Below are 25,699 nucleotides of genomic sequence, written 5' to 3'. Positions count from 1 at the left end.
CATCTCGTGCATTCTACCTTGTTTTCGGTGGCATGCTTTTCCTTCTCAACCTTAGCCAGCGTTAACTCCAGGTCATCGATATCTTTCTTCAGCTCTGAACATTCGTCCTCCAGTTTCCTCTTCTTGGCTGTCAGCTCCGCATTGATTTCCTCCTCGTCCTCCGCCCTTTCTGTCACCTCCTTAACTTTGGCTTCCAGCTGGATTTTGGTTTTGATGAGTTGGTCACATCTTTCCTCAGCATCAGCTAGAGCATCAGCTTCCTGTTGGGAAAATATAATGTTTCTGGATATATCTTCTGCAGGATGTTGAAATTCTTAGCTTTATCTTTAGAATCCTGGATAGCAATTTTGCAATGTAAAGTAATGTAAAGTAAAATTGACTTTGAATTGTCTGGAGTGGTTTTTGAAATGGGTAATATTTAAATCTAACACCAGACAAAATTTGTTTAATCTGTATGAAGGCCTAAGTATTTATATACATGTGTAAGGTTTAGATTCCATACTTATCTCATCAAGATCAATATTACAACAAAGCATATACATTTTTGGTTAATCATAGGAGATCTTCCATATTTTCAAACACTTATAATATGCTGAATGATAACTATATGCCAAGCTACATATAAACAGCAAAGTCACAGTTATGCTGACATCAGTCCTGTGTTTCTGTTTGTTCACCCTACTGTTTTTGAGAGCAATTATGATTTCAGTTCTCATCACCATTTCTCAAAAAATACTCAGCATCCAGCAGCTTCAGCTTTTCTTAATTAGACTCTCATCAGCTAAGAAGAATAGGAACTTTTACAAATTGAGCCATTTTCAAAATCTGATTTTAGACTTCTTGCAGCAGACATACTGTAGTGTTTGTTGCTTGTGTTTTATCTCACTTTTCAGTCTAGCAGATATACTGTGACAGAGAAATGATAATTTTAGCAGTGAACAGATTTTTTTAAATCTTTTTACGGTTCAAGATGTTTTAATAAGGGGACCACTTATCTTACCTACATGTCACATGTATTGCATAGTATTATTTTTTGGATACAGTCAATTCTGTGAATGATTTAATTTAGAAATCACAGCTTACAATGCCATACATATACCACCTAATATCATGCAATGATTCCAGTTCATCTCTCTGAGTGTTTTAGGATGGTGAGTGAGAAAATTAAATTCTGTTTCCTCTCAATTAGGTTTATGTTCAAAATCATAACACAGTACTGTCCCTAGCAGCTAGGATGCCACCTACGCTGGAAAGAAGCAAATTGTCATGTTTAGTTGAGAATAAAGAAAATAAAGATATGCCATCGTATCTTTTCCTAAGGATTCCTGATCATGTGTGTATAAGAATGGACATATAGGTATTGGAGAGGTATGAAAACCTAGCCTAGAAGAACAAAAATTATGCTACCTGAAAGTAAAGAGTTTCTTGTTTTGTCTGATGCAGTTTTACTGAAGGTAAATGACAGAACTCTCGAGAATCATCCTAGAAAAGTCTCACTCATGGTGTAAAGATGATCCAGTGATGCCTTGTTCACAATCTCCTGACAATCCTCATTGCAACTAATTAAATTTTTAAGAGCACTACTTAATGAAATACTATAGAATTGAATCACAATCATAGTTTCTACGTGTCTTCTGAAAATGTAGTTGTACATATAAACCTTATCATCAAAATTCAGTTCAGATCAGGCACACTGGTAGCACTCACAGCCTGCACTTGGAGCTGAAGGTCATTTTTCTCCTGCACCAGCTTCACCATTTTCTCCTCCAGCTCCTTCCTTTTGGCCTCAGACTTTGCAAGCTCTTCCTTCGTTTTCTCAAACTCTTGTTTCATATTGGCCATCTCCTTCTCTGATTCTGCACTCCTCAGCAAGGGCTTGATCTTGAAGAACAGTTTCATCCAAGGCCAATGCTTGACATTCATGAATGCACGAATGTTGTACTGGATGCAGAAGATGGACTCTCTGAAAGGTAATTCAAAAGAATATTAAATATTTAAACTGTGATGACCTAGTAAGCCAAGTACAGTAAGCCTAATTTGAAGAAAAGTGTACCTCCTCTCAACCATTTTCTGGTACTCTACCCTCATCAGGAAGCCCCTGCACCTGGCCTGCGTGCGAGTGATGAGCTGTGCCAGCTTCTCATCTCTCATCTCCTCCAGGAGACCTACCAATCCAGCTTTGAAGAACACCTTAGACAAGAATATAAAAATCATCATTCAGTGTAGCCCAGTATCCTGTCCTCAAAACAGATAATATGGGAAGTTAAGAAAAAGAGCAAAAGTCCAAAGAAAGCATGTAGTGATATCGCCAAGCTTGCAGTAACTTTCAGTTTAGGAACTATATGAGCCAGACCTTATGTCTTTATTTTATTAGCCTTTAGTTCTTTTATTCTACAACTTTGTCTTAAATTAGGAACCCTGAAATAGGATCATCCTATGATCCTATGGCAATGAATTTCGCAGTTTTAATTAAGTATTGAGTCAAAAAATACTATTTTTTATTTGTTTTAAATATACTATTTGATAATTTCACACTCTGCCATGAGAATTTGAGCATTGTTCTCAAGCTCTACAAACCAAAAACACAGAGTACTTGAATGAAACAGTTCTGTTTTACCTTGGTGTGACCAAATTTATATTGAGTGTGGTCTATATCAATTGATCCCAGAAGTTTCTCGCAAGCCTTCTTGCTGTCAATGAACTGTCCTTCTGGAATAGCACTTGCATTTAATACTTTGTATCTGGGGGAGAAAACAGAATATAAAGAGGTCTGTTGTTGAAACCAATTGGCTGATACACTGCAAGAAAGGGTCTAAGAACTTTTGAGAACATTACACCGCTACTAAATCTAAACTTTACAAATGGATTTAGTTACCATAGATGAACGTGCTTAAATTCCACAAGGTACTCAACATGGCCAAAATGAGTCAGTAAGGGGAGCAGTCTGACCTCTGTTTAAAATCTGCATACAGGACTCTGTTGGGAAATCCTTTCCTGCAAATTCTGATCCCTTCCAGCACACCGTTGCACCGCAGCTGGTGCAGCACCAGTTCATGTTCCATGGCACCTAACAGTTGAGAGCACACATGAATACTATATTCTGTAGTACAGAGGGGAAGAGCTGCACCATATTGAAGACTTTCTGTATCTGAGTCTCTTACCAGGTGTTTTTGTTTCATTTGGGATGATGCAGCGCACAAAATGGGGGTGAGTGCTTCGCAGATTCGTCATCAGCTTGTTTAAATTCTCCTGGGAGAGTCATTAACAGAAGGCTATATTAGCAAATGTAATTTCCACTGTAAGCATCAAGCCCTCTGTAATGAGATAATGAGGAACCAGACAACAATGATCTGAACCGGAGCCACCTACACCCATTTTTCCTACCTTCCACAGAACATTATTATTATTAAATTAAAGTATAAAGTTCTCCTGTTTAATCAGTGGGAAATATTGTACTCTCAACATACACTTTTATGATATTCCACTATATTTTGCTTAGAATTAGACTGAGGAGTCTTACTCTAGTTGAACATGTTCATTAGAAATGAGATCATTCTTCCACAAGAGGTAGCCAGGGAGATTTAAATAGGTACCTCTGGGAGGCAATTTGAAGCATACTAAGGTAGACACCTAATGCAGGTCATATGGATCACTCTAATGTAGTGCCTTTCCTATTTCTCCCCACTGAAAGAAAAAGGAGCACAAATGACCAGCTGAGTCTTATATGTCTAGTTTGTGTTTCTAGATTTTGGCTATCTAAAGTAAGATGAGATGAATCCCAGCCTTGGATTATAATAGTCTCTGTTAAAATTATTTACAAGTAATTAGTCCCTATAATTAATGGTGAGATGCGCATGCCTCCAGAGGAGATCTCAGAGTACCTAAATTAAGCAGTCAGTAGATCCCACATCATGCCCAGATCAGTGGAGTAGTGGAAGAAAGTTTGAAAATATAACAAAAATGCAACTTAAATAAAAGAAATAACATTTCTCCTATAACATTACCCCTGAAAGTCTTATGACATTAAACCTAGGCTTATTGCGTTCTTTTTGAATGATACATGTTGACAATAATTTCCCACTTGCATGGGAAAGGCTGTTACACCTATGGTTATTTTTCCTGGGGCATAAATACACACGCCCATGTTCTGTTTCAGAGCACTGGCTAGGGGCTGGTTCAGGTGATCGAGGATCATATGACAGCAACCCAGTAGGAGGAATTAGTCTATATCAAGAAGGGAGCCCCAAGCAAAAGATATATATGGTAATAAAATACCCTCGGGGAGATTAGATAATTCATGTGGAGGAAGTGTAAATAACAGCCAGGCAACAAGACCTGGTTTTGAGAAGGAACTGTCAGGTATCTGACATCTTAAAAATCTATATCCCAAGATGTGGGGGCGTTTCAACCATATGAGATTGGTCTCTGAGTCATGGAAAAAAAAAAACAGAAAAATTCATGGAGCAAACAGCTCATCCTCCAGATCAGTGGTAGGAACCACCCTGTTATAGGGCAATATAAGGCTCTGAAATGCAGCTAAGCATCAGGAGGGAATTTGTGTCTTTTAGGAGTATTTTAAGTATTTTCTATATGACATTGTTCTGGGAGAAGTGGACAAAGGGATAGGTTGTGCGTTCAATGGAATGGAGCTTACATAAGTTCCAATGGATTTATTCCCTATCAAAATATGACCCAAGAAATTTGGGGCCTTTTTGCACAAGTAAGTAAAAAAAAAAAATTTTAAGCCATTACATTTTAGCCATTTTTAATGGTCTGCATTTTTAGCCATTTTAAATGGTCTGCTTACTCCTTATCTTAGGAAGAGATACTATACCCGGAAAAGAGCTGAGACAGTCTGGAAAGAAGAACCCTTCTTCTTTCCACCTTTCTTGCCAGCACCAGCACTAGCCTCTGCAAAATTGGAAACATATTAAACAGGTTTTAAATTTTTGCTTTTGCCTGTAATGATTCTCTTTTGTAAAACATGGGCTGCATAAAATTGACCTGCTTCTGCTCCACCATAGTTGGCAAACAGCAGGGCCAGTGTTTTCAGTGATGATTTCTGGTACAACCCAATGACGGTTTCATTCAGGGGGTCCTTGTTCTTCTCAAGCCAGCCAGTGATGTTGTAGTCCACTGTGCCAGCATAGTGTATGAGGGAGAAATGAGCTTCAGTCTTTCCTTTGGTAGGCTTGGGTTTCTGGAAGTTGCTGGACTTGCCCAGATGCTGGTCATAGAGCTTGTTCTTGAAAGAGGTGTCAGTTGCCTTGGGGAACATGCACTCCTCTTCCAGGATGGAGAAGATGCCCATGGGCTGGAAGAAATGAACAAGAGCGACAAACTGCAAATAAGCTTTCAGGAGAATATGACCATCACTTATGCAGAGTGGAAGAAGACATGCTGAGATACACATCAGAAAAGATTATTAATGGAAAATCATTTAGTTTGTGTCATTAACCTTCTTTATAATAAACACAGGCAAAATCTTCTTATCCAAAGGGCCTCACAGAACACAGAGATGTCTTATCACAAGTTGAACATAAGACAGCAATGCACCTTTATGGTAAAGAAGGCCTACACATCCTGGACTGCTTTAGGAAGGATGTTGCCTGCAGGTAGAGGGAGGTGATCCTTCCCCTCTACTCAGCAATGATGAGGCCACATCTGGAATGCTGTATCCAGTTCTGGGCTCACCTGTACAAGAGGGACATGGACCTTCTGGAATGAGCCCATTGAAGAGCCACTAAAGGACAGGAACATCTTGTCAGATGAGGAGAGGCTGAGAGAGCTGCAATTATTTAGCCTCAAGAACTGAAGCCTCAGGGGGATCTTATCAATGTGTATAAATATTTGATGGGTAAGAGTAAAGAAGGAGGAGTCCGACTCTTCTCAGTGATATCCAGTGACAGGAGGAAAGTCAATGGGCATGTCTTAAAATACAGGAAATTCCTTTCAAACATAAAAAACCCTAAGTTTTTACTGGGAAAGTGGTTAAACATTGGAACAGGTTGCCCACAGGGTCTGTTGAGAGTCCGTCACTGAAGATATTCACATCCCAACTGGACACTGTCCTGAGCAACCTGCTCTAGCTGACCCTGCTTTGAGGAAGGAGGTTGGCCTAGACAATCTCCAGAGGTGCTTTTAAGCTTCCGCGATTCCGTGGTTCTAATTTCTTACCATCCTTCCAGCCACTGAATATTGCATCCCATGTGCAATGTGGTTGCCTTCTCATTGATGCAATAAAAGGATATGTGACTGTTAGCTGGCAGTTATGCATATCTCTTGTCTATTTATTTTACAAAGCTATAGCTGTTTTGCTATATAAGCCTAAGTCTGCTAGAGCTGGAAGGTGAGAAAGAGACTCTAAATTGGAGACTGATTCTACCTGTTTTGAAATAATACTGTTATTTGGAGTTTAACAACCTTTTGGCACTTTAAAAGAGATCAGTACAGAGCTGTTGTCATGAAGCTGTGTGAAACCTTCTTATATCTCCCTTCACAGATAAAATAAACTACAGGGCAAGGTATTTTGAATAGCAGAAGCTGAATGTGTGGGCACAAACATGGAAAAGTCCTTTGAGAAAATGAGGCCAAGTAATTATAGAATTCTAGAATTCCTGCACACCTAATGTAATGGATACCTTCTCAATAAGCTCAATACAGGCAGCCAGGTCCATCCCAAAGTCAATGAATGTCCACTCAATTCCCTCTTTCTTGTATTCCTCCTGCTCCAGCACAAACATGTGGTGGTTGAAAAACTGTTGCAGTTTCTCATTGGTGAAGTTGATGCAGAGCTGTTCAAAGCTGTTGAACTGTGAAACAAAAATGAGAAAGACCCACATTTGCAAGATGCAGCAATGGCTACAACTCTTTTTCCTTTAAAAATAAGGAACTCAAATTATCTTGGCTTCTCTGCATTTCAAGTCTGCATTTCTTCAGTGTACTTTATATCTACATAATGAAACACAAAAATGCATCAAATTCATTGTTCACAAGGAATCTCTTCTCTCTGAAATAAATGTGAAAATAAAGTGTATTTCCTACATTTTCTAAAACCAAATTATGGGGAAAAAAGATATTACAGCATGTTTGGCCTATCATGATATATATGATTTTATAATGTCTTGTCCTTGATCATTTAAACCAAGTAACTCTTCCACTTGGGCCATTCTGTGCTTTTGAGTGGCACATCCACAAAATGAGTCTATTGCTGCAAAGCAAGTCCTTTGAAAGGTTTGTTCTTTAATTCAGGGTTTTAAAAAGTCTAATAGCTGCAAATAATTATGAGATAATATTAATTCTTTATTAAAAATATCTCAGAATTGTCATAACAGCCAGTTGTCACTTCCAAATAACTGCTACTAAGTCTTTGTTACTTACATCAAAGATCTCAAAGCCAGCAATGTCCAGGACACCAATGAAGTACTGTCTGGGTTGTTTGGTATCCAGCTGTTGGTTGATGCGAACAACCATCCACAAGAACATCCTCTCATAGACAGCCTTTGCAAGAGCACCTACAGCATTGTGCACCTAAAACACAGGGAGAGGTCTGGAGTTACCAAACAGAGTGAAGCCCCTGGGATGTTAATTCAAAGCATAGTTTTAGGTTACCACATTTCTTACTTGTTGCACAGTTTGACCTTTGGTCACATATTCATTTCCAACCTTGACTCGGGGGAAGCACAGGGCCTTGAGCATGTCGGCTGAGTTCAGACCCATCAGGTAGGCAGCCTTGTCAGCAACTAAAGATTGGAATAGAAAGAAAAAGGAGGAATTTATGGACACACAAGTTTTGATCCTCGAGTATTCTCTAAGAATCTAAAGTGCTCAGCAAGCTGTTTATTGAAATTTGTTAACCTGTATCCTGAATTACTGTATTCCTTGGGATCCTAAAGTCCACCTAAGACCAAATTTTCACAGAATCACAGAATCACAGAATCGTTTAGGTTGGAAGGGACCTCTGGAGATCATCTAGTCCAACCTCCCTGCTCAAGCAGGGTCACCTAGAGCATATTGCCCAGGATCACATCCAGACGGCTTTTGAATATCTCCAGCGAAGGAGACTCCACCACCTCTCTGGGCAACCTGTTCCAATGCTCTGTCACCCTCACAGTGAAGAAGTTTTTTCACATTTTGGTGACTAACACTGTGTCTTTCACACACTGAGTAACTTACAGAAACGCCAATTATTGAGTTTATTAATACCTTCCGTGCCATCTGGCTCTGCCTGCTCCTCTCGTTGTTTCTGCTTGAACTTCAAGTTCCCATAGTGCATGACAGCCCCCGTCAGCTTGTAAATGGCGGTCTTCTCATCAGCAGTGAAGCCCAGGATATCAATGGCACTCTGCAACAGAAACAGTAAAGTAAAATGTATACATGTATGTAGGTAGGTCACCTATCCACCAGATGACCTGTTTTGTATATTACTTACATCTGTAGCCATCAGCTCCTCTTTGTCATCAATGCTGGGAACAGTGATCTCACCTTGACTCACAAAAGGGTAGTCATATGGGTTGGTGGTAATGAGGAGCATTTCTGAAAAAAGAATGGATGTTTTTGGGTTAAATTTCTTTATCTGTGTAAGGTAGCTAATTCTTGCTCAGCTCTCTTCCTCCAAAAAGAGTTAGGGATCCTTCCTACCAATTAGCTCTGGCTTCTTGTTGGAGGTGACCTGATAAAATATGTGGTAGCTTCTTTCTGCCTTGAGCTGGAAAGTGACTCTGGACTTCTCCAGCAGATCTGGCAAGGAAGAGAGAAGGAGTTAGGCACAAGACAGTGCACAGAACAGGAAGACGGAAAGGAACGTGCTGAGTCAAGGACGGTCTCTTACATGTTTCAATGTCAGCAGAAGCCAGTTTCCCTGTGGCCCCAAAGTGGATTCTGATGAATTTGCCCTGTTCAGGGAAGAAAGAAGCATTTCAGCCTAGCTGCATTCCTTTGCCGTCTCCTTCGGTGAGACTAGCACGAGGCCCATCATTACGCTTGTAAAGAGAGGGAGAGATTTTGTCCAAAGCAACGACTTACAAAGCGTGAGGAGTTGTCATTCCTCACAGTCTTGGCATTTCCAAAGGCCTCCAGCAGGGGGTTGGCACTGATGATTTGGTCCTCAAGGGTGCCCTACGACACGATAAGTATTGTTAAGTTACAGTGTTTAATCCATGTGGCAATTGCAGGCCAAGGGTTCAGTCTCTCTCTTCTGCCTCACCTGCATTTTGCCTGACTGCTCCTCCTTCTTCTTCTCCCCACTAGCTGCAATTGTTGCAAAGTACTGGATGACACGCTTTGTGTTCACAGTCTTCCCTGCACCGGATTCTCCGCTGTGAAGCCAGAGAGAGAAGCAGAGAACGTATGGTCAGGCAGCAGGTTCCGTGGCACAGAGCAACCCATCAGGAACCCGATCAGGGAATGTACGTACGTGATCAGGATTGACTGATTCTCACGATCTGTGAAAGAGACAGAAACAAAGGGACAAGATGTAGCGCTCATGAATAAAAAAGAAAAAAAAACTCAAACACTGTGAGAGAAATATGAACAGAGGCTTCCAGAATGTGCAGGGACAGAAGGCAGTGAAAAGCCCTGGGAAAGCCCCTGCAGTAGGTACTTTTGATGTTCCTAGCAGTAATATCAGCTGGATCAACGGAGGCATCACTTCAGAATAGCTTTTCAGATTTTTCTTTTTTTCCATCAAGCAGTCTGCTTCTCTCTTATTAAGTAAATGCATGGAACAGAGTAATTAAGATTGGTTTCTGACAGTGTGTAAAACTGTGTGGGTCAAAAGAATTATGATTTCCCCCTCCACCCCAACTTTTGAAATAAGTGTTCTTTTCTGGTTAGCTTCTGGTTCCTGGGAATCTAGATGTTTCACCAATGCTGGAAATATTTGAACAAGCCTCTTATTCTCCTCCTTTTTCTGTCTCACCAATGAATGCAAAAGAATGAATTCTTTCCAGGGCAACTAAAAATATTAATTATTTCAGGATTTTCTGTTTTGGTTGTTTTCTTGATTCAGTTTACTTCATTTTGGGTGTAGTTCTGTCTTTGCAAGTCCGTTTTTAAAGGTTCTGACTAAGAGCAGGAAGAATGGAGAAAACTTTGAAAATGAAATGCTAAGTTCCTACTCCTAATTCATAAGCCTGCTTCAGTGGCAGAGAGAAAAAATGGAGAAGGAGAAAAAAGCGTTTACATGATGTATTTCCCTACATTTTTGAGGCCTTTTTTTTTTTTTTTCAAATAGAGACAACATTATCGCTGTGTGATGTTCAGTTAGATCCCTATGCATTCACGAAACTGCTGCAGATGTGTGGACATCAGATCACTGGTTTCCTTCTCCATATTGCAGTTTCTGGTACAGAATCCTAATCTCTTCTAGTTTACTAACTTTTATACTTGAGAAGAAATAAATCCGTAATACAAGAGTATTAACTAACAGCTAATTAGAAATGCAAACATTTATCATGATTTCGTGGTGGTGCAACTCTCTGAGATTCTGCTTTTGTTCTTTACAAAGAAGTTGCAAATATCAGAAGACCACTTGAAATCAGAGCATTTGCTTCTTGTAATCTAAGTCATCATGAAGCCAAGGCACCAATAACTTAAGCTACAGAACACTTTTTAGAGAACTGAATTATATTTTTCAAAGTTAAAACAATATTTTGTGTGACAATTTGACTAGTGCTCAGACCTAAATAATGTGTGTGTGGGGGGGGAACTTTTGCTTCATCGACAAAATTTATCCCATTAATTATTCTTAACCATAACCTTTTCAGTGCCCTTGGCTATATGCTATCAGCTAAACTTTTAAAAATATTTAGAACAGAGCTATGTCTCTTTCAGAATAGCAGCAATGATAACTGCTAAAATAAAGTAAGGTTCATGATGAGGTTTACATCTCTGAACACGCTCAGTGTTTTATAAAACAAACATTATATTTTCTGGAAGACTTTGTGATTTCTTTAAGGTTCCTCACCAGTTAGCATGAACTGATAAGCGTTGTCAGAGATGGAGAAGATGTGGGGAGGAGCCTCCTGGCGCTTTTTGCCTCGGTAGGCCAACACCACCTCTGGGTTGTACACCGGCAGCCACTTGTAGGGGTTGACAGTGACACAGAAGAGACCCGAGTAGGTCTGTGAGGAAGGGAGACAGCAAGTTGGCTTCCACTCATAGCAGTTCTTCCTAGCTAGCTGCAGGAGGACTGCTGCTGGTACTTACGTAGATCATCCAGGCTGCATAACGCTCTTTGAGGTTATACAGCACAGCGGGTTCATGGAGGTGGGTCATCATGGCCATGTCCTCAATTTTGTCATACTTAGGAGGGTTCATGGAGAAGACTTGATCTTCCTTCACGGTCAGAGTCTGCCAAGGAAGAGAGAGGTCCATGCATGTCAGCTAAGAGCTCAGAGCGGGAGTTAAATGCTGCTCTGAAGCCTTGTGTTTTACTCACTTCTCCTGCTTCGGTCTTGACAGTGACCTTTCCTCCTTCCCTGCTCTGGATTGTCCCTTTCACAAAGGATTCCTTAGGATGAGCCACAAAGACCGATGACTTGGCATCGAAGGGTTTGTTCTGGGCCTCGATTCTCTCCTTTTCTGACTTTCGGAGGTAAGGAGCCGCCTCCCCAAAGACGGCCATCTCAGAGTCTGAAGAGGCCATGTCTGCACTTTGCTGAAAGCACGTCAGCAGAAGTGTCTAATGGGGAAGAATAATATAGCATTCATTATTTCAGTCTGTTCTGTAAGACTGGGATACATTTTATATCCTGTGCAGTGTTTTCTCTTCTTGCTCAAATATTTGGAACATCTAACAGGAGCCAAATGGAGAAATTATTTTTAGGTCAGTTTAGAAAATAGGAGTTTTGTATTGAAGTCTATGTCTTTGAATTTTTAGGAGAGCAACTTTTAATGACCTTTCACAATTGTCCATTTAGGACTTTTTGGAATACTGTGTCTGTAGGTGAGAGTGAAGTGGCTGATGACTTTTCACATGATCATTAGAAATGGAAATTCAGATGGAGCATTTTGTTAGAAGGATTAACAGCACAGAAACATTACAGAAAAACTGGAGTGTGGGAGGCTACCAAGCCTTGAAAACATTGAATCTGTGGGACATTTACTTATCATCCGTAGTGGTGACTGGAAAATTAATGAATTATGCTAATGAAATTCTAAGCAGATTGGAAAGTTTTTACTACTTTTTAATAGCTATAATGTAATTTATTTATACATTTGTTATTGTTCAGTAGAATGCCTAAAATAATTTCAGGCCCAAAGTCCCAGCTTGCACTGAAATAAAATTCAAGCACAGAAACTAGAATTTCAATGCCTGTATTAAGCTCACAAATAAACACTGATTTAAAAAGAAATCTAGAAATAGATATGTTCTCAAAACTTTAACAAAATCAGACTATTTCTTTACAAGTTGTAATAAATATGTAGGCAGCTAATTTCAGCCCACCAAGCTTGAAAATTCTCTAGCTATGTTAGTGAAATAAAGGTTCCTTCTGTTCATCAGCTAATAAATCATTTTGTCTGGAGTAAGAAAATGATTATCAAAGAGAGTTTTAGCCTCCTCCAAAGATGGTTAACAGGTCCATATGCTCAAATAATTTATTAATTCATATTTTCTCGGACAAAAGGCACAATTTCGCACTTTTCCATTCTTTGCCAATCTCTCTCCAGTACTAGTGCTGCTATATCAAAGATTTAAAGGTAGCATAATTCTGTTAGATCAGTTAAGCAGAAAAAGGAATACCCCCTTAAGGATTTTCTGCCATCAGTGGCCAGGGGCTTCAAATGCAGCCACTTGAAAACCTTACCAGCCATGGGCATGCCACCATCAATCTACTCTAATCACATTGAATTTGAATATAGAGTGAAACAGTAACTGTTCACTCAGCCATGCAGAAATCAAGGTCCTCTCAGATTTAATAAATCAGGTTCTTACCTTTTGTGATACCAGGTGGGCGGCTTGCACACAGGCAGCTGGTCAGTACTGTAAAATAGGAACAGCAACTCAGAATTTATTGCTGTACAGAGTTCCAGAGTGAAAATATGCAAGTGCCTTGAAAGCAGATTTAAAGCCTGATCTGAGGAATAGAGTCCCCTTCTGTACTGGAATTAGGAGGAATACTGGGGGCACCATCCTTTTTCTGCAGACCAGCAGACCCCACACACTTACCTTGAAGCTTTTCATTGAGACAGGGCAGACTTGTCACGGGGACATTTTATAGGATCTAGTCTGCAGATACTGCAGATGCCTACTCTTTCTTCGGTCAAAACATTTTTCACAAACCTTCTTTGGTAAAGCATTGTCTGGCAAACTGAACTAAGGGCATAATCGTCATTTGACATGACTAGATATAATTAGAAAATTTTGATGTCTTACTGACTGTATGAATACATCTCCTATAAACAATTTGACAAGGGAGTTAAGGAGGGAATCTGGACTAGTCAAGGCACTTAGAGAACTTGGATGCAGGACTTATGGATTCTATTGCTGGCTTTCCCACCGACTCACTGAATTATCCGGGGTGGATTTCTTGGTATGTCTGAGCTGCAGCTATCCCAGTGGTACAACAGATAAAACAGACATTAAAAGATAAATTAACCTTTTTTAAATCTTTTGGCAGTTTTGATGTTAAAATCATGAAAGCACAAGTACAGACATGTATAACAGTTCATAAGGGTCACAGAAACAGCAAGACAGTCAGCCAAGAACCAAAATACTAGGAGGCTGGGGTCTAATTGAGCTTTTAAGCTGGAGCCTCCAAGAGATGTGAGGCAACTTCTGGTGTGAGGAAGTGCAGGCATATACACATGCACATAGAGGCATATGCATATGTGCCCCTCTGTATACACTTCAGATTGCCAAAAAGTGGGAGATTCTCCAAGATAAGTTGCTATGATGCTGTGCACCAACTCTTGCTATAACAGGAGTCATAAAGTGTTCATGCTACTGATATGCAGATCAGTGCCAGTGACCAAGAGATGCTCCCTTTGTTTGCTGACAAGTTTTAAGTTCATTCAGGTGTTCCCATGCCTATAATAAGGAAAAAGATCAGGAAAAGATCATTCTGATCTAGGAAAGGCCCTCGCAGCTTTTCTCCTACCTACAACTGTCACAAGAATTGCTCCAGCCAGCCATATCTGCACACATAATTAGGCACACGCATACAAACATCACTCAGTATGCAGTCCCAGATACTTTCCATCCGATACATCCTCAGCCATCACTGCCATCTGAGCACAAATATCTTGTACACTTAGACATTCCCACTGTCCAAAATATGGAAATATGGTACTACCTATACCAGAGCATTACAAGAGGCAAGCATGCTGATACAATGCTGACAGTGTGGGAAAGGGGGCATTTTCCGGTAGTCTTGGAGAATGAAAGATACAGTTTTAGGAAATGGCACTGTGTAATGTGAGCTGCTTTAAAACGTGTCAGATCGAAACACATTCTTCTGGTCATTGGTATTTTGGTTATAAAAAGAGCTCAGTGACTAACACAGGGACAAAGTTAGGAAAATGATGTGTGGTATCTAGGGTAATATCCAGCATCAAGCAATGCCCTGTGCCTGAAAAGCCCATTCCAAGGAGGGTTCTGGTGCTGCAGTACCCACATTTTGGGTGTGTGGGCCCCCGTCTGGAGTCCAAAGTCAGAACTCACTCCTGGGGCCCCTCCCCTGCATGAAGAGGCCAATGGAAATACCTTTTACCCCATCCAGGGAGGGTCCCCTGTAGGCATGGTTGCTTTCCCTCCTTACGAGGTGACCACAGACATAGCATGCATGCACTGGCAGGCTCCGAGGTCTGCAGCCTCAGAGCAAGAAAGTTGCTTCCTTGCTGACTCTGGGGACAGGGAACCTGCTCCTTACCATTTCGGTGGAATAGCTTTATAGCAGCCATTTGTTTGCATCAAGGAACCTGGTGATTCATTCTGCCACAGGGAAGCTGCCAGAGACCAGGAGAATGATGCTACCAGTGTCACTAGTTCCTCTGATGAATGGAGTCACTAGCTTCCACCTCTCAACCCTCAGGATGCCTGTTTTCACATGGCCGTTATGGCCTTACACTGAAAACTGCTTCAGTCAGAGTGGGACAGGACCACTATTAGAACCAGGTCCTACGGCTTAGTAGTGCTACCATTCAGACTCTCCTCCAAGGATCAAGCAGTGACTAGGTTCAGTGAACTACATAGTCCAGTATGGTGAAGGATGAGTCCCTGAAGCAGATGGCAAATGGTGTGGTCTCTAATGAGCCCAGGGGTACATCAGAAGTCCTGCCTCCCTGGGGAGCAAGCACTGAGGGAGTGCTGATACAGGGCACCTCCCTTCCAGTGGGATCCAGAGCACAAAGGTGCTCCTCAGAGTAGGGCCTACAGGCATTGCTCTGAAAGGCTGAGCCAGGCTCACCCTTTTCCAGCTGTGGCATCATGGGTGCTGGTGGTGCTCTGTTGTGTTTCATAGCCTGGTGGTTACAGGTGCTGGCCAAGAAGAAGATGGAGGCAGGAAGGCCTTGGCAGCTCAGAGTACAGGATTAAGAACATGCAAGAAGAGCAAGGCCTGGAGGGAGCAGGGGATGGCTGAGGTCCTCTCCCAAGATGTGAGAGCTGGGGATTTTCTCTCCTCAGATAGAGGAGGGAATTTAGGTCTCCCACTTCCAGGGAAGCTGCATCATCTGCGCTGCAAAGGTGGCAGCACCCTCCATCCTCTGGCAGCCACAGTTAAGTATTAACTAACTGCTGTCTCATATCTGTGAGGCCCCTTTCTCAGCAATGCATAGCAAGCCCATCTTATGCACTGTTGTCACTGCTGTCAGGCTGGGACAACTTACCCTCAGGATGTGACTGTGTTTCTAGGGATGATACTGGGGGTCTAGTTGAGCCTTAGTCTAGATGTCTGACTTTTGGGATTGAAAATCTTTGACATTTCAGTTTTCAGTGATAAATCCATCCCTTGTGTACCTTCTTAGTAAACCTCTTCTGGGTATTGCTCCTGTGTTGTGCAGGACCCTGCTATGTCACAGGCAGGAGGGAGGCATGTGACCAGGTGGTCCTGGGCATGCAATCAGTGCAGAATAGCAGCTATCAAGGGAATGTCTGATTTGAAGAGGAAGTGACCAGTAAGTCTAGGAGTCTCCAGGTGTTGACAGTCACTGAACAGTGCTTTTAGGATTGAATTAAGTGTCAGTAGGTCCAAATATGCCAATTTTAAAAACCTAAATGAATGACTGCTAGTTTGGCACATTCATACTAAAACATCTTCAAGCAGTACCACCTCTAATTCTCTATTCATGTAAGTATGGGTTGTCCAAGTAAACTACTGCACAGTTTTTGCCGAACACAGCTTTGTTTCTGAAGTCCTGTGTTTTCTGATTAGAAAATAACAAGAATGAAGCTATTCTTTTGTGAAGCTATTAGCATAGTTTGCATTTCACAGAATCACAGAATCACAGAATGGTTGAGGTTGGAAGGGACCTCTGGAGATCATTTAGTCCAACCCCCCTGCTCAAGCAGGGTCCTCTAGAGCATATTGCCCAGGACACATCCAGACGGGTTTTGAATATCTCCAGCGAAGGAGACTCCACTACCTCTCTGGGCAACCTGTGCCAGTGCTCTGTCACCCTCACAGTCAAGAAGTTCTTCCTCAGGTTCAGATGGAACTTCCTGTGGTTCAGTTTGTGCCCGTTGCCTCTTGTCCTGTCGCTGGGCACCACGGAGAAGAGGCTGGCCTCATCCTCTTGACACTCCCCCTTCAGATACTTGTACACATTTATGAGATCCCCTCTCAGTCTTCTCTTCTCCAGGCTCAACGGGCCCAGCTCTCGCAGCCTTTCTTCAGAGGAGAGGTGCTCCAGTCCCCTCATCATCTTCGTAGTCCTCCGCTGGACTCTCTCCAGTAGGGCCATGTGCCTCTTGTCCTGTCCTGGGGAGCCCAGAATTGGACACAGGACTCCAGGTGAGGCCTCACCGGGGCTGAGCAGAGGGGCAGGATCACCTCTCTTGATCTGCTGGCAACACTCTGCCTAATGCAGCCCAGGATGCCATTGGCCCTCTTGGCCACAAGGGCACACCGCTGCCTCATGTTTAACTTGTTGTCCACCAGCACTCCCAGGTCCTTCTCTGCAGAGCTACTTTCCAGCAGGTCAGCCCCCAGCCTGTCCTGGTGCCTGGGGTTATTCTTGCCTAGGTGCACGACCCTGCACTTGCCTTTGTTGGACTTCAGGAGGTTCCTCTCTGCCCAGCTCTCCAGCCTCTCCAGGTCCCTCTGAAGGGCAGCACAGCCTTCTGGTCTCTCAGCCACTCCCCCCAGTTTAGTATCATCAGCAAACTTGCTGAGGGTGCACTCTGTGCCTTCCTCCAGGCCATGGAGGAATACATTGGACAAGACTGGAGCCAGGACTGACCCCTGGGGGACACCACTAGCCACAGGCCTCCAACTGACTGACCACAACCGTCTGAGCTCGGCCATCCAGCCAGTTCTCAAGCCACCTCACCGTCCACTCATCCAACCCTCACTTCCTGAGCTTACCTAGGAGGATGTGGTGGGAGACAGTGTCCAAAGCCTTATTGAAGTTCAGGGGGACAACATCCACTGCTCTGCCCTCATCTACCCAGCCAGGCATTCCTTCGTAAGAAGGCTATCAGATTGGTCAGGCATGATTTGCCTTTGGTGAATCCATGCTGACTACTCCTGATCACCTTCTTGTCCTCCAGATGCTTAGTGAAGACCTCCAGGAGGAGCCGTTCCATCACCTTTCCCGGGATGGAGGGGAGGCTGACAGGCCTGTAGTTTCCTGGCTCCTCCTTCTTGCCCTTTTGAAGACTGGGGTGACATTGGCTTTCTTCCAGTCCTCAGGCACCTCTCCTGATCTCCAGGACCTTTCCAAAATGATGGAGAGTGGCCTAGCGATAACATCCGCCAGCTCCCTCAGCACTCGTGGGTTCATCCCATCAGGGCCCATGGATTTATGGATGTCAAGTTTGGACAAAAGATCTCTAACCTGATCCTCCTCCACCAAGGGAGAGTCTTCCTTTCTCCAGACTTCCTCTCTTGTCCCCAGGGTCCAGAATTCCTGAGGGCTGGCCTTAGCAGTGAAGACTGAAACAAAGAAGGCATTCAGCAACTCTGCCTTCTCTGTATCCTTCGTCACCAGGGCACCCGCCCCATTCAGCAGCGGGCCCATGTTTTCCCTAGTCTTCCTTTTGCTATTGATGTATTTGAAGAAGCCCTTCTTGTTGTCCTTGACATCCCTTGCCAGATTTAATTCCAGCTGGGCCTTAGCCTTCCTTGTCGCATCCCTGCGCACTCTGACTATGTCCCTATATTCCTCCCAAGTGGCCTGTCCCCTTTGCCGCATTCTGTGTACTTCCTTCTTCTGTTGGAGTTTTGCCAGGAGTTCCTTGCTCATCCATGCAGGTCTCCGGCCCGCTTTGCTGGATTTCTTACTCAGAGGGATGCACCTACCTTGAGCCTAAAGGAAGTGATGCTTGAATATTAACCAGCTTTCTTGGACCCCTCTTCCTTCCAGGGCCCTACCCCATGAGATTCCCCTAAGTAGGTCCCTCAAGAGGCCAAAGTGAGCTCTCCTGAAGTCCAGGGTTGCGATCCTACTTATTACCCTGCTCCCTCCTCGGAGGATCCTCAACTCCACCATCTCGTGGTCACTGCAGCCAAGGCTGCCCCCAACTTTCACCTCTCCAACTAGACCTTCTGTGTTTGTTAGTGCAAGGTCTAGCAGCACACCTCTCCTTGTTGGCATCTCCACCACCTGGTGTCTCAAGAAATTAACATCAGTCCTCTGCAGGAACCTCTTTGACTGTTTGTGCCTAGCTGTGCTGTCTTCCCAACAGATGTCAGGGTGGTTGAAGCCTCCCATGAGAACCAGGGCCTGTGAGCGTGAGGCTACTTCCAGCTGTCGGTAGAAGGCCTCATCGATGACTTCCTCCTGGTCAGGTGGCCTGTAGTAAACCCCCACCACCGTGTCATTTCATCTGACTGCACTCTGATTGCTGCAGATGAGTCAACAAAGCTGGACCCTCAGTAGCTCTTTAAGTTTACTACCAACTGGTTAGACAGTCTCTATGTACGGTTTGCACTGTTATCAGTGTTTTACCATGTTGCACACAGTCTTGAAGATCATCTGCAGGACTTGGTTCTGCACACCTGGAAAGACAAAGTCAACTTAACATTCACTTAGTTAAGTGAGAACTCAACTATGGAGATGAGAAGCTTTGCGGTAGACACAGTAAGCTTAATTGCTTGACAGAACCAGAAGTCAAATACATTCCCTAGCATATACGAGAGTCATATATGGATGAGAATGAGTAAAATACAGAGTTAATCTCTTTACTCATGCAGAGAGGACATGAGAGCTGGGACAACTATTACCTTCTGGCTGCTTCCTTGGTGAGTACATGGTCCTTAGCATGGTTTTGCAAGCACTGTAATTGCACTACAGAATAGGGTGTATTTTGAGGTCTTACTGTCATGTTCAATAGTGCCTGTTGAGTTAACTGAATCATATGCACTGCTCTTCTAGTTATACCTAAAGATCCATCACAACATTAAAAGAAAGTAATAGAACTCCACAGACACCTCTACATTCCCCCAGTAAACTCCAGACTTTACCTAGAAACAGAGTGGGACACCTCTAGATTCGGTATAATGACAAGAGAGGGAAGAAGGCATAGAATGACTTAAAGACCTCTGACTGAAGCAGTTTTCAGTGTAAGGCCATAACGGCCATGTGAAAACAGGCATCCTGAGGGTTGAGAGGTGGAAGCTAGTGACTCCATTCATCAGAGGAACTAGTGACACTGGTAGCATCATTCTCCTGGACTCTGGCAGCTTCCCTGTGGCAGAATGAATCACCAGGTTCCTTGATGCAAACAAATGGCTGCTATAAAGCTATTCCACCGAAATGGTAAGGAGCAGGTTCCCTGTCCCCAGAGTCAGCAAGGAAGCAACTTTCTTGCTCTGAGGCTGCAGACCTCGGAGCCTGCCAGTGCATGCATGCTATGTCTGTGGTCACCTCGTAAGGAGGGAAAGCAACCTTGCCTACAGAGAAATGATGTAAGATTTACACAAGAACTTGGAAGGTTTGGGTGTCTCCATCCACAGTACCTTGACACAGAGGGCTACCCTTCATGAGGAGGTCTGGAAAGCTGTTAACATCAAGGGGCAGGTGGCTGATGAGTCATGGGAATCAGGGTAATTGCTAGTAGCATATACAAATCCACAGTGTGAATGTATGTGCTGGCTTCTGTTCAGAGAAGAAGAAACTGTGGCGCTCCACTTGGAATTTCTGTGATCATCACACACATTGACCTATTCCTATTTATAGCTCTTCATTAATATCTCAGTATCAGTGCAAACTCAAAAGTTAGCATAATGCTATCATGGGTATGTGGGCTTTAGCATCATGTAGTGAAACTACCTTGAAAGAGGATTGGTATTAATCAGTCAATAGTCAGGAGATTACTGAAAGCTAGCAGAATTCTCATGATGTTGTAGATGGAGATGCAGCCCTTATCCCAAGAACATTTTTGCATACTGAGCTAAGCTAAAACTTACATACATTAATAGTTCTGCCCCACAATTAAGCAGGACTTTGCAGATGACAGCAGATGTGCCTGCTTACTCTTCTGTCAGCTGAGTTCTAATAGAAAAATAATCCTAATAGCTTAGACCAAGCAGGGTGAAGGGGCCTGACAGTGTTCAGCATTAAACAATCCAATGCTATTCAAATTGAATATCAAGGTTATTCTATTAACTCCTGATGGAAGAACCAGAAACACTCTTTTAGACAGTCAGAACAAGAAGATAAAATGTTAAAACACTGACTCCTTTCACTTGAAAACTCTAAGTTTAGAGCCGTGTCCTTTTTCCCTTTCCCATTAAATACACAAAACCTGGAAAAGGAAAACCTCTTACAGTGTTTTCAATAGATTTTTTTTTAATATCTTGTTGAGGGAAAAGTATTATAGAGCTGTAACAGCATGTGTTGTGAACATAGGAAATATATGAACTCTCAGTGAATGTCTATAAGGGATAGACTGTTGACATTTGTTCTAAATTTTTGGAGGCTGGAAAAGGAAGGGCAAAAAAGACTGAGAGGATAACCCAGCATTCAGCATTCTAGGATATGACGTAAAGCTCCTGAAAAAAAAACAGTGAAGTGTTTGGTCAACTGGCCACATGCACAAACATCCCTGAAAAGTATTCTAGGCTACACAGCATCTGCTTTGGATTATTTTAATTTATAAAGAAAGATTATATGTGTGTGTGTTTTTGTGTGCGTGCGTGTGTGTGTGCGCACATGCACACGTGTGTGTGTGTGTATATATATATGCACAGACATAAAAACTTTCATATACATAAAAGCTCTTTTATCTATAAGCTTTATCTATACATACACACACACACACACACACACACACACACACACACACATATAAAAAAGCTTATCTATCCCACCCAGGTGATTAACTTATGTGACACTGGCATAGTGAGCTTTCCAGCTTCTTACAAAGGAGTAGTCTGTAATTTGAAGTAAATGGTCCAGATTTCACTGTAGTTACATCCAAAAGGAAACTTGTCCTTGAGAAGGAAGGGATTTGCTGAAAGAACAAATGTCATGATGCAGAAAGAATGAAATGGATCCTGTCACTCATTTTCTGCTAACCCTGTTTCCATCTCTGCAGGGCTGGACACCACTGGTAATGGAAACAAAATACAGCACAGGCAACAGAGAGGAGGCTCATTGAAAGCCATCTTTGGATATAGACTGTTCTGCACTGCAATGTGGTGTGGGCAAGGCACTGGAGTGCTGACATTCCCCATGGAGGAGAGGGGATTCAGACATGCTGAAAATAGACCCGTCTTGAGACGGCGATCAACCAGCTGCCTCACTTGCTGCCAGCCCTTAAGATGTGTATTTTCTTTCTCTGGGCCCAGGGGTTAGCTGACAGCCTAGGAGTGAGCGACTACTTTTTAGTAAGGCAGCACAACTAAAAGTGGAAGTACTTCCAGCATGCTAGTATGTAGGACAGTGGGAAATGGGAACATGAAATGGGAACTTGAGAATGCACCTATAGAGAAGCAGGTTTTGGAGCAGGATAAGGAAACTTTTCCCCTAGTCTGGTGGTCCCCAGTCTTTCACCTTGGGAACTAGGCTCAGACCCTCTGCTCCTCTAACCATAACAGACTGCCCTGCCAAAGGCAGGAAGGAAAGATGTATTTACAAACCTCTGAAATCTGTTTGCACTGTCACTGCTTGCTCTATGTCTGAAAAAAGTGAGTGGAGACAACCTTTTCTTTTTTGCTTTCAGCAATGAAATTCTCCATATCTTCTCTTGATCATAATGCACATTTAAGACTTTGTCCAGTGGCAACTAGTTCCAGTACGGAAGAGGAACTGCTGTTAAGTGCCCATTTCCATCTCTAAAGCAGTGCAGTGGCACATGCTTTAAAGTTAGTGCTTACACTGTTCACAGCTTTTTCAACCTTATTGACTGCCACTGTCAGTCTTGCTTGCTTCCTCTTTCCCACCAACTTTTCCCACACACCCATTCCAAAAACAAGACAGATCACTGGCTTTTGGGGAAGATTTTTTTTTCCCTGCAGGACACACATTCAATTGACATGAAGTTAAGAAGTCTATTTGGAAGATGGCAGAAAATTCACCATCAAATTTGTGAATAACACTAAATTAGGCAGAACTTTCTTCCAGAGGGACATTAAAAACCTGAAGACTGGACCACTCAAAACCTTATGAAGATCAATATGGACAAGTGCAAAGTTCACATCTGGGAAAGACTAACCCCAAGTGTCAGGACAGGCCGGGAACTAACTAGTTCAGTAGTAGTGCTGCTGAAAAGGATTTGGAGGTTTTGGTGGCTGCCCAGAAGAATATGAGCCAAGAGCACTCTCACTAGAAACAAGACAAAGCAAGTAATGGGCTGTGTTATGATAAGTGCGGTCAACAGATCATGGGAAGTTATTATCCCTTTTACTTGCCACTGGTTATCCTCATCTGAAATACTTTGTTCAGTTTGGGGCTTTGTTCAGTTTGGGAGAGGGTCCAGCAGAAGGCTACCAAGATGGTCAAAAGCCTAGAAAACTAGTCCAATGAAGAGAGGTTGAGGGAGCTGGGCATGTTTAGTCTGATGACGTTATAAGAGGAGTAGTTACAAAAACAATGTGCCAAACTTTCTCATTTGTGGCAATGACCACAAATTGTGGCCTGAGAGGTTCCAGTTAGACATAGAAAAAACCTTCACTAGTGGGTAATACAGCAATGACACAGGTTACCCAGATAGGTTGTAGAGCTTCTGAAAAGCCTCTAAGGAGTTCCAAAGGCTTTGCTAAAAAAATGCCCATGACTTACCTGACCAACACTGGCAATTGATCTGCTTGAAGCGGGAAGTTGAACTAAAGACCTCCAGAAATCCCAACACCTATGTGGCTCTAATGTAGAAGTTCCCTCCATCCATCCAAAGTGAACAATGGCTCAGACTTTGACAGAAAGGATATCTGCAGCTTCGTGCCTTGTGCTGAGAAACACAGATTTTCCTGAACTCCTCGAAAACAGCTATTCTGCAAAAGAACATTGGGCATGAATCTGTCATTTCACTGAATTGTTGGAGACAATTAATTCCAAGCAAACTGTAACAGAAGATCCTGCAGATCGCTAATTCCAGAATACAGTTTCTTAAACACGTCATCTGCAAATGTCCCAGCAGCAGTAGGCTTTGGTAATTTTCAGTCCTTGAAGAGCAGATTGCCATGCAGGGAGAGTTAGACAACCATGGAGCTCACTGGGCAGCAAGATGTACCACATTACATCAGAGAGCAGTTCCACCATGTGAAGAGCAGTAGGGCAGGCAGAGCAGAAGAGGGTCCTCTTGTAACCAAAAGCTCAACATATAACAAGGCTATAGTTGTGCACTGATCAGCATTTCTCCAGCCCTCTTACAGAAGTCCATGGATCTGAAACAAACCTTTTTCATTCTGAGTCACTAGGTACCATATTTCAGAAAATACATGTGTAGTACGACGAACAGCAGCTAAAACCACCACTGTGTGTTGTTTCTGACCATAACATAGAATTCAGAGAAAACAGACTGTACGAGTGGCCATGCTGGGTGAGATGAAAGGATCATGTAGGCTCTCACAACTCAGACCTTTTTCACCATCCCTGTTCCCCTGTGAGGATACTCCATGATTTGCACCTCCAGCCTGTGCCCATGTGGTGAAGCCTTCGAAAGCATAAACAACCTCAGGCTTGTGAAATGCATTTCATGTGGCAAGAGCAAAAACAAATAAGCACACAAGGGAAACTTTATTGAAAACAGTACTGGATTTTCTGTCATCCTTCACTGCCAATAATGGGAAGGAAAAGCAGCTTTCTGTCAAAACTTGTTCTTATTTTCATGAAAAAAAAAAAAAGCAGAATCAAACAACTAGTATTCTGGAACAAGAACATTTCTACTATCTCTATATGAAACCTTAGAAACCATCAGCTTCCTCAGCTCCCAGTACCCTATATACCTATATTTCTCATCCCTGCATGGAACCTGTAATCTTCACAGGATACAGCAGACACCCCCTTTAACAGAGATCCCTTTGCATCTCCTGCTAGTCAGCCCCGTGGGAGGCTGCAGAGGGCTCAGAGCCACTAGACTTCTGCTCAGGTTGGAAGCCTGCTCTTGTGGATAGATGGCCCTGGACCTGAAGAGTGGGCTCAGGTGCCCACTCACATACCAGTGTCTCCTCTGACAGACCTACAGCCTCCTTTAACTAAGCACAGGCACACCTGGGAGACCAGAGTGCTGCAGTGCGTGTGTGCCCTGGCAGACCCAGAATGTGAGCAGGGGGAAGGGCTGGCCTGCAGCACTCTGAGTGTCGTGACAGGGAAATCCTACCACAGAAGGGAAGAGATCAGGGGATTGTTGGGGAGAGGAAGGAGAGAGACTGAAGAGTACAAGACGGGAATGTAAGAGAGCAGAGTGGGGAAAGAAGAAAAATGTGAGGCTGAGGATCTGATGAGGAAAGAAGGTCATGAGGGAAAAAAGGCAAGGAGTTGTTGGGAAAGATAAGAGAGAGGCATTCATACTGCATCTGGAGGAATTAGTTAGTAGTAGAGTATTTGTGGAAGGGCTTCATGTACCTTGTGTGATTTGAATGGTCTGCATAAATAGAGCAAATCATGCCTTATCATCTCAGGATTCTCAGGATATGGAAGACGATTGGTATCACAATAACAACACAACTGCCAGCAGCCATGAGTCCCTTCTGGAAATGTAGATGTCTGCCTTTTGCACCATGGTAGACTAGCCAGGCACAGCCCTGAGGCTCGAGTTTGGCTGTGAGTATTGCATTTTGTGCAGTATAGTTGGGGCTTCACTCACAAAAAACATTTCCACTGCAGATGTTCACTGAGTGCATTACCACTCATGACAGCTGCCCCTAGGGACATGCTCCTATCAACCTGCCTATCTGGGAGGGCAGCATCAGGTTCATCAGAGGGATATAAAGCAGGAAAACTGAAACAAGATACAATGAAAGAAGCATTTTTGCTGCCCAACTGTCTCTTTGCCCACAGGAATTCATCTCCTCTCCTCCCTACCAACAGTCTGATTCAGCCCTTGGTTCTCCCCAGTACTTGATGGAAATCCTGCATCCCTTCATCTTCCCAC

The 25,699-nt window shown here is 43.0% G+C and overlaps 1 protein-coding gene across 1 annotated transcript in view; it reads right to left on the bottom strand.

Moving 5' to 3' along the window:
• LOC104137786 (myosin heavy chain, skeletal muscle, adult) overlaps window positions 1–23,506 on the bottom strand; it is a 30,278-nt gene extending 6,772 nt beyond the window's left edge. Inside the window, exons 1-23 of the mRNA XM_068914064.1 lie at window positions 23,389–23,506; window positions 12,938–12,985; window positions 11,441–11,683; window positions 11,209–11,352; window positions 10,967–11,123; window positions 9,416–9,443; window positions 9,206–9,317; window positions 9,025–9,117; window positions 8,831–8,894; window positions 8,641–8,739; window positions 8,432–8,535; window positions 8,206–8,344; window positions 7,624–7,742; window positions 7,381–7,530; window positions 6,642–6,812; window positions 5,005–5,314; window positions 4,835–4,911; window positions 3,162–3,249; window positions 2,950–3,067; window positions 2,618–2,741; window positions 2,054–2,190; window positions 1,708–1,963; window positions 18–260 (exon numbers count right to left, since the gene is read on the bottom strand). Coding sequence (XP_068770165.1) covers window positions 18–260; window positions 1,708–1,963; window positions 2,054–2,190; window positions 2,618–2,741; window positions 2,950–3,067; window positions 3,162–3,249; window positions 4,835–4,911; window positions 5,005–5,314; window positions 6,642–6,812; window positions 7,381–7,530; window positions 7,624–7,742; window positions 8,206–8,344; window positions 8,432–8,535; window positions 8,641–8,739; window positions 8,831–8,894; window positions 9,025–9,117; window positions 9,206–9,317; window positions 9,416–9,443; window positions 10,967–11,123; window positions 11,209–11,352; window positions 11,441–11,647 — 2,940 coding nt within the window. The 5' untranslated portion in view covers window positions 11,648–11,683; window positions 12,938–12,985; window positions 23,389–23,506. The remainder of the gene's footprint in view (window positions 1–17; window positions 261–1,707; window positions 1,964–2,053; window positions 2,191–2,617; window positions 2,742–2,949; window positions 3,068–3,161; window positions 3,250–4,834; window positions 4,912–5,004; window positions 5,315–6,641; window positions 6,813–7,380; window positions 7,531–7,623; window positions 7,743–8,205; window positions 8,345–8,431; window positions 8,536–8,640; window positions 8,740–8,830; window positions 8,895–9,024; window positions 9,118–9,205; window positions 9,318–9,415; window positions 9,444–10,966; window positions 11,124–11,208; window positions 11,353–11,440; window positions 11,684–12,937; window positions 12,986–23,388) is intronic.
• Between the last annotated feature and the right edge of the window lie 2,193 nt (window positions 23,507–25,699).

This window comes from Struthio camelus, chromosome 19 (genome assembly GCF_040807025.1).
Source record: "Struthio camelus isolate bStrCam1 chromosome 19, bStrCam1.hap1, whole genome shotgun sequence".
Taxonomy (NCBI): Eukaryota; Metazoa; Chordata; class Aves; order Struthioniformes; family Struthionidae; genus Struthio; species Struthio camelus.
Note: the sequence above shows the minus strand (reverse complement) of the source record. Positions and strands in the feature narration are given on the sequence as shown.